Here is an 8,155-nt window from a genome sequence, read left to right as displayed (position 1 = left end):
AGACAGAACTTGTCTGCTCTCTAGGTGCAGTACCTGGGGGCAATGCCCTGCGGGTATAGAGGGTATGAGCCCTATGCCCGAGAGACAAAACTCTGCTGCTCTCTAGGTACAGTACTGGCAGGCAATGCCCTGTGGGTATAGAGGGTATGAGCCCTTTGCCTGAGAGACAGAACTCGGCTGCTCTCTAGGTACAGTACTTAGAGGCTAAGCCCTGTGGGTATAGAGGGTGTGTATGAGCTCTGTGCCAGAGAGACAGAACTCGGCTGCTCTCTAGGTACAGTACCTGAATGCAATGCCCTGTGGGTATAGAGGGTATTAGCACTGTGCCTGATGCCGTTTATGCACAGAGTGAGCCGCCCTTCTCCCACACGTGTGCACCCTGCGGATTGTGTGTGCACGGGACTGCATGTATCTTGAGTGGAGGCAAATACAGAAGATGCTGTTGGCCTGGAGTGTGGTGTCACGTTCTCGCTTCTCTCCTCTACCTCTTCCCCTCTGCTCCTTGGCTCGTGCCTCTTTGCCGCGCGCTGCAAGTTTTGTGTTTGTGCTTCATTAAGTAAAGGAAATGTGAAGTGATAGGGATCAGGGCGTGACGTCAGCCCGATGCCTTGCAAGTGGGGCAGCGGCTGCCCTCCCCTCCTGCCTCTCCCCAGTCCCTCCCTCCCGCTCTCTCCGCGGGTCTCTCTCCGGAGCAGGACACTGCGAGCCAGAGGCCGGCAGCTGCTCCCAGCGGTGCCCAGCGGCAGGAGGGGACCAGCTGCATCAGAAGGGACGGCTCGGCTCCTTTAACCAGGGTAAGCGCCCAGCCACTTCACCCAGGCAAATGCATCCCTCACCGCACACTTCCCAACAAGCACACAATTGCCTCCTCCTCCCTGTCCCAACGCTTCTGGAGCTGACACTGGGCACTCCCCTCTCCCCTTAGAAACCAGATAACCAAATACTCACATGTTGCTCAGTGGGTTACCACAAGGGGTCATGGATCAGATACCTAAATACTCACGTGTGTTGCTCAGTGGGTTACCACAAGGGGTCATGGGTTGGATAACCAAATACTCACGTGTGTTGCTCAGTGGGTTACCAGATAATCAAATACTCACATGTGTTGCTCAGTGGGTTACCAGATAATCAAATACTCACGTGTGTTGCTCAGTGGGTTACCACAAGGGGTCATGGGTTAGATAACCAAATACTCACATGTGTTGCTCAGTGGGTTACCAGATAATCAAATACTCACGTGTGTTGCTCAGTGGGTCACCAAAAGGGGTCATGGGTTAGATAACCAAATACTCACAGGGGTAGCTTAGTGGGTTGCCATAAGGGGTCATGGGTTACATAACCAAATACTCACATGTGTTGCTCAGTGGGTCACCAAAAGGGGTCATGGGTTAGATAACCAAATATTCACAGGGGTAGCTCAGTGGGTTACCATAAGGGTTCATGGATCAGATACCTAAATACTCACGTGTTGCTCAGTGGGTTACCAGATAATCAAATACTCATGTGTGTTGCTCAGTGGGTTACCATTAGGGGTCCTAGGTTAGACAACCAAATACTCACATTGGTAGCTCAGTGGGTTACCATAAAGGGGCATGGGTCAGATAGCCAAATACTCACATGTGTTGCTCAGTGAGTTGCCATAATGGTCATGGGTCAGATAGCCAAATACTCACGTGTGTTGTTCAGTGGGTTGCCATAAGGGTCATGGGTCAGATAGCCAAATACTCACGTGTGCTGTTCAGTCGGTTACCGTAAGGGGTCATGGGTTAATGTGTGGCACCTACACACGTGCTCTGGGACCAGCACGAGGCCAGCCTTGCCTTGTAAAGAAGGCGAAGGTGTCTGTCTTGTATTGCTTAAACTTTCTATAATAGTGTCAATGACCACTATATTATGAAGTATAATCACAGTGATAGCAATAATGATAAAGTGTAAACGTTCTAATAATCCCGATACACTCATTATAATAATAATAATAATAATATTAATAGTAATAATGCATTGCACGCACAGGTGCACCGAAAAAAACGGGAAAGCGCCTAATGTAGATTGGAAGCACTAGATAGCGGAGTGGGCGTATGCCCCTCGGCCTTTTATATTTTATTGTTGGATAGAGCGAGAAAAAAAGCTGTGCTTTTGAATTGGGTCATATTATAGGTGCTATTTAAAGCGCTTGGTAGTGGCAGAAAGCGCTATTTCTATAAAACCTTGCTGTGAATCAATGCACCGACACATGTTCACGTTTTGGAAATGGCTGCGTGTGTCGAGCAGGGGCGATGCATTCTAGTGCCATTGTGCAATGCCGTGCACTGTTTCATTAATAGCCAGAGCGTGTGGTGTTGTGTTTGGCAGAGCGCTGTTTTTGCCGTCTGATTGACGCACGTTTCCTTGGCTTGTCACACAATGGGATGTGTGTTTCTAAGTTGTGTCACTTGTAGGCCTCTGGGCGGGTGTGTGGCCGCAGTGGGTGTCCTCCCCCTGACACGAGTGGTGGTGCACGCGAGTGGTGGTGAGAGGGCGCAGACGGGGCATGCCGTCGGGTATTGTTGCAGAGAGAGCGCCACAAGATCGGAGGAGGCGTTCTGCACAGGCAGGTGGTGGGTCCTGCGTGCGGAAGTGGTGGTAATGCACAGGCAGGTGGTGGGTCCTACGTGGTGGGAGTGCACAGGCAGGTGATGGGTCCTACGTGGTGGGAGTTGTGGTAGTGCACACTCAGGTAGTTGGTCCTACGTGGTGGTAGTACACAGGCAGGTGGTGGGTCCTACGTGGTGGGAATGGTGGTAGGGCACAGGCAGGTGGTAGGTCCTATGTGGTGGGAGTGGTGGTAGTGCACAGGCAGGTGGTGGGTCCTACGTGGCGGAAGTGGTGGTAGTGCACAGTCAGGTGGTGGATCCTATGTGGTGGGAGTGGTGGTAGTGCACAGGCAGGTGGTGGGTCCTACGTGGTGGGAGTGGTGGTAGTGCACAGGCAGGTGGTGGGTCTTACGTGGCGGAAGTGGTGGTAGTGCACAGTCAGGTGGTGGATCCTATGTGGTGGGAGTGGTGGTAGTGCACAGGCAGGTGGTGGATCCTATGTGGTGGGAGTGGTGGTAGGGCACAGGCAGGTGGTAGGTCCTATGTGGTGGGAGTGGTGGTAGTGCACAGGCAGATGTTGGGTGCTACGTGGTGGGAGTGCAGTCGGGTGGTGGGTCCTGCGTGGTGGGAGTGGTGGTAGTGCACAGTCAGGTGGTGGGTCTTACGTGGTGGGAGTGGTGGTAGTGCACAGTCAGGTGGTGGGTCCTACGTGGTGGGAGTGGTGGTAGTCCACAGGCAAGTGGTGGGTCCTATGTGGTGGGAGTGGTGGTAGTGCACAGGCAGGCGGTGGGTCTTACGTGGTGGGAGTGGTGGTAGTGCACAGTCAGGTGGTGGGTCTTATGTGGTGGGAGTGGTGGTAGTGCACAGTCAGGTGGTGGGTACTACGTGGTGGGAGTGGTGGTAGGGCACAGGCAGATGGTGGGTCCCACGTGGTGGAAGTGGTGGTAGTGCACAGTCAGGTGGTGGGTCCTCCGTGGTGGGAGTGGTGGTAGTACACAGGCAGATGGTGGGTACTGCGTGGTGGGAGTGGTGGTGGTGCACAGTCAGGTGGTGGGTCCCACGTGGTGGAAGTGGTGGTAGTGCACAGTCAGGTTGTGGGTCCTGCGTGGTGGGAGTGGTGGAAGTGCACAGGCAGATGGTGGGTCCTACGTGGTAGGAGTGGTGGTAGTGCACAGGCAGGTGGTGGGTCCTACGTGGTGGGAGTGCAGTCAGGTGGTGGGTCCTACGTGGTGAGAGTGGTGAGAGTGCAAAGGAAGGTGGTGGGTCCTACGTGGTGGGAGTGGTGGTAGTGCACAGGCAAATGGTGGGTCTTACGTGGTGGGAGTGGTGGTAGTGCACAGGCAGATGGTGGGTCCTACGTGGTGGAAGTGGTGGTAGTGCACAGTCAGATGGTGGGTCTTGCGTGGTGGAAGTGGTGGTAGTGCACAGGCAGATGGTGGGTCCTACGTGGTGGGAGTGCAGTCAGGTGGTGGGTCCTACGTGGTGGGAGTGGTGGGAGTGCACAGGAAGGTGGTGGGTCTTACGTGGTGGGAGTGGTGGTAGTGCACAGGCAGATGGTGGGTCTTACGTGGTGGGAGTGGTGGTAGTGCACAGGCAGATGGTGGGTCCTACGTGGTAGGAGTGGTGGTAGTGCACAGGCAGGTGGTGGGTCCTACGTGGTGGGAGTGCAGTCAGGTGGTGGGTCCTACGTGGTGGGAGTGGTGGTAGTGCACAGGCAAATGGTGGGTCTTACGTGGTGGGAGTGGTGGTAGTGCACAGGCAGATGGTGGGTCCTACGTGGTGGAAGTGGTGGTAGTGCACAGTCAGATGGTGGGTCTTGCGTGGTGGAAGTGATGGTAGTGCACAGGCAGATGGTGGGTCCTACGTGGTGGGAGTGCAGTCAGGTGGTGGGTCCTACGTGGTGGGAGTGGTGGGAGTGCACAGGAAGGTGGTGGGTCTTACGTGGTGGGAGTGGTGGTAGTGCACAGGCAGATGGTGGGTCTTACGTGGTGGGAGTGGTGGTAGTGCCCAGGCAGGTGGTGGGTCCCACGTGGTGGAAGTGGTGGTAGTGCCCAGGCAGGTGGTGGGTCCTACGTGGTGGAAGTGGTGGTAGTGCACAGTCAGGTGGTGGGTCCTACGTGTTGGAAGTGGTGGTAGTGCACAGGCAGGTGGTGGGTCCCACGTGGTGGAAGTGGTGGTAGTGCACAGTCAGGTGGTGGGTCCTACGTGTTGGAAGTGGTGGTAGTGCACAGGCAGGTGGTGGGTCCCACGTGGTGGAAGTGGTGGTAGTGCACAGTCAGGTGGTGGGTCCCACGTGGTGGAAGTGGTGGTAGTGCACACGCAGGTCAGGGCGCGAAATCGATTGATGGGCTGCTTACAGGCAGGGGGCGAAGGTGTGAGAGGATGGCTGTTCACAGTGTGTCATTGGTTGTCTGGTGGTGTGAGAGTGGCTGTGCACAGGGTATCTTATTCTGGGAGGGTGGCTGTGCAAACTCAGTCAGTGAGTGTCTGATGCTGGGAGGATGGCTGTGCTCAGTCAGTCAGTGAGCGCCTGATTCTGGGAGGGTGGCTGGGCATAGTCAGTTTGTGCCTGATGCTTGGAGGGTGGCTGTGCTCAGTCAGTCAGTGAGTACCTTATGATGGGAGGGTGGCAGGGCACAGCCAGACAGTTTATGCTTGATGCTGGCTGTGATCAGTCAGTCAGTGAGCGCCTGATTCTGGGAGGGTGGCTGGGCATAGTCAGTCAGTTTGTGCCTGATGCTTGGAGGGTGGCTGTGCTCAGTCAGTCAGTGAGTACCTTATGATGGGAGGGTGGCAGGGCACAGCCAGACAGTTTATGCTTGATGCTGGCTGTGATCAGTCAGTCAGTGGGGGTGTCTGATCTGGGAGGGTGGCTGGGCATAGTCAGTCAGGGCTGCTAAAGGGATGAGGGATTCACGTTCTCAGTCAGTGGGTGCTCCGGGTTTACCGTTCACGGGCAGGATGGTGCTCCAAGCTCAGGGGTGCTCCGGGGTGAGGGGCGGGTGCGTCGCTCATCACAGGCAGGGGTGCTCCTGGGTGGGAGGCGGGGCTCGTCTCAGGGGTGCCCCATGGTGGGAGGCGGGGCTTGTCTCTGGGGTGCTCCAGGTTGAGGGGTGGGTGGGTCGCTCATCATAGGCAGGGGTGCTCCAGGGTGGGAGGCGGGGCTCGTCTCTGGGGTGCGGTCTGAGGGGCTCTTGCCAGTGAAGGACGGCAACTGATCCTGCCCCTGCGCTCTCTCCACTCTCTGCCCACAGGACTCACAGCCCGTGCCCGGCCATGGCTCTGCCCGACTTCGGACTCCTGGCATGGCTCCGGGAGGGCCGGCAGTCCCGCCGGCTCATCCTTCTCATCGTCTACATCGCCCTGCTCCTGGATAACATGCTACTCACCGTAGTGGGTAAGTGGCCGCAAGCTGTCTCGTGCTACTTGCTTTGGACGGCAGACTGTTCACTCTGTAAAGTTGGGCTATGCAAGTGTATCTGTGTATTCACTTATTCACGCACTCATCCACCCGTTATCTGTTATGCTGCCCTCCGTCCATCCTTCTGTCCATGGTCCACGTGGCTGTCCATCCATCAATGCGCCTATCAGCGTAGTGCCTCCGTTGAATTCATTCGCCTAGCTGCCGTGCAGTAATGCATTCATTCGCCCGTGGTTGAAGTCACCCATCAGTTCACTCATGCCCCCATCAATTAACTCAACATGTCTGTGTGCATCCATTCACCCCTGCTCAGGCGCTCACGCACCCATTCATCCACAAACCCACCTTTCCATGAACCAACACATGTATCCGCCCTTTCAATCATCCACCCAGCTTACATTATTTAAGCATTCATCCATCCATACGTTCATGAAGGCTTCACCCAAGTGTCCAGCCGCCCTACCCTCGTTGATAGGAGCAGGCATGCATCCCTTCACGCACAGGCGTCTTCATTCATCTGTCGATTCACCCCTGCACCCATTCATCGTGCATCGATGTGTTCAAACATGAATGCATGTGTTCATCTATTCATTCAACTGTCCATTAAGTTATTCATCAATCCGCGCATTAAACCATTCGGTCATTAGTTCACACATCCTTTCCCGCTTGGATCCATTCCCACTTGCATCCGCCTGTTGATGAGTTCGCCCATCCGCCCATGCACTCGCCCACTCATTCATCCACCCCCCTCATTCATCCATGCATCCTTCCCCCCGCCTACCCTTGCATGCACCTATCCAAGCGCCCACCAATGCATGCATGCATCCGTCCACTGCCCACCCTTCCATGTACCCATCCACCCGTTCACCAATGCATGCATGCATCCATGCACCCGCCCACCCGTTCATGCACCCATGCACCCGCCCACCCTTTCATGCACCCATCCACCCGCCCACCAATGCATGCATGCATCCATCCACCCTTCCATGAACCCATCCACCCGCACACCAATGCATGCATACATCCTTCCACCCGCCCACACTCCCATGCACCCATCGACCCGTTCATGAATGCATGCATGCATACTTCCATCCGCCTACCCTTCCAGGCACCCATCCACCCGTTCACCAATGCATCCATGCATCCTTCCACCCGCCTACCCTTCCATGCACCCATCCAAGCGCCCACCAATGCATGCATGTATGCATCCTTCTACCCGCCCACCCTTCCATGCACTCATCCACCAGTTCACCAATGCATGCATCCTTCCATCCGCCTACCCTTCCATGTACCCATCCACCCGCCCACCAATGCATACATGCATCCTTCCACCCGCCCACAATTCCATGCACCCATCCACTCGCCCGCCAATGCATGCATGTATCCTTCCACCCGCCCACCCTTCCATCCACCCATCCACCCATTCACCAATGCACGCAAACATCCATGCAACCGTCCACCCACCCACCCTTCATGTACCCATCCACATGGCCACCAATGCATGCATGCATCCTTCTATGCACGTACCCACGCATTCATGCCTCCATCCCGCCCATCGTCATGAGGTCAAACAATTGCCAGCGCTCGCCTTTTAATCTCCAAAAGTGCCCCCCACGGTGTGTGCAGCACGATGACAGTCTCTGCCATAAGGCGAATTGAACACCGGGGACAACGCAGCAAGCCATGCACTTCCCATGCAGGGAAAGAGCTGCGGGCGGCACTCTTCCGGCGGCCTAACATTAATGCATATTTCACCCACACACATCTGTGGAGATATGGGGGTGGGGGCGGGGGTGATATTCTCACTTTGAGGCAGAACAGCCTCTCTGCGAGTTTAACAAGGCAGCGCTTAATAACAACAGCCATCAAAAGCGATGCAGCTCCCTGGCCGCCGGCCCTGCCCCGCCCGCCTTCCTTTCATGTTATCCCGGCGCCCACCTTCCGTTCCCCGACAGATCCTCCACTCAAACTCGCAGCTGGCGCACTTTTCTATCTTCCATTGAATAAACAGCGTGCCCCTTTTATTCCCGTCTCTTCGGTTGATAAGCGCCCTTCACCTTTCTCTGGGTGGCTCAGTGCCTGTCGTGGGGTTCCTTTAGTGAGCTGTAACAGCACAGCCGCACCACCATCGTGTCTTGGGACTTAGGGACAAGAAAAGGCA

At 55.7% G+C, this 8,155-nt stretch overlaps 1 protein-coding gene across 3 annotated transcripts in view; it reads left to right on the top strand.

Moving 5' to 3' along the window:
* Window positions 1-669: 669 nt before the first annotated feature.
* SLC18A2 (solute carrier family 18 member A2) overlaps window positions 670-8,155 on the top strand; it is a 563,191-nt gene continuing 555,705 nt past the window's right edge. The window contains exons 1-2 of one of the 3 annotated variants that reach the window (XM_069611911.1): window positions 670-794; window positions 5,828-5,970. In XM_069611911.1, the coding sequence (XP_069468012.1) occupies window positions 5,850-5,970 (121 nt within the window). In that variant the 5' untranslated portion in view covers window positions 670-794; window positions 5,828-5,849. Of the gene's footprint in view, window positions 795-5,276; window positions 5,342-5,546; window positions 5,565-5,827; window positions 5,971-8,155 lie in introns of those variants that run through there. The other 2 variants (XM_069611910.1, XM_069611912.1) reach the window with 2 other exon arrangements.

This window comes from Ambystoma mexicanum, chromosome 8 (assembly GCF_040938575.1).
Source record: "Ambystoma mexicanum isolate Mex_15411 chromosome 8, UKY_AmexF1_1, whole genome shotgun sequence".
Classification (NCBI taxonomy): domain Eukaryota; kingdom Metazoa; phylum Chordata; class Amphibia; order Caudata; family Ambystomatidae; genus Ambystoma; species Ambystoma mexicanum.
The sequence above is the reverse complement of the archived record's forward strand: the minus strand, read 5'-3'. Positions and strand labels throughout refer to the sequence as shown.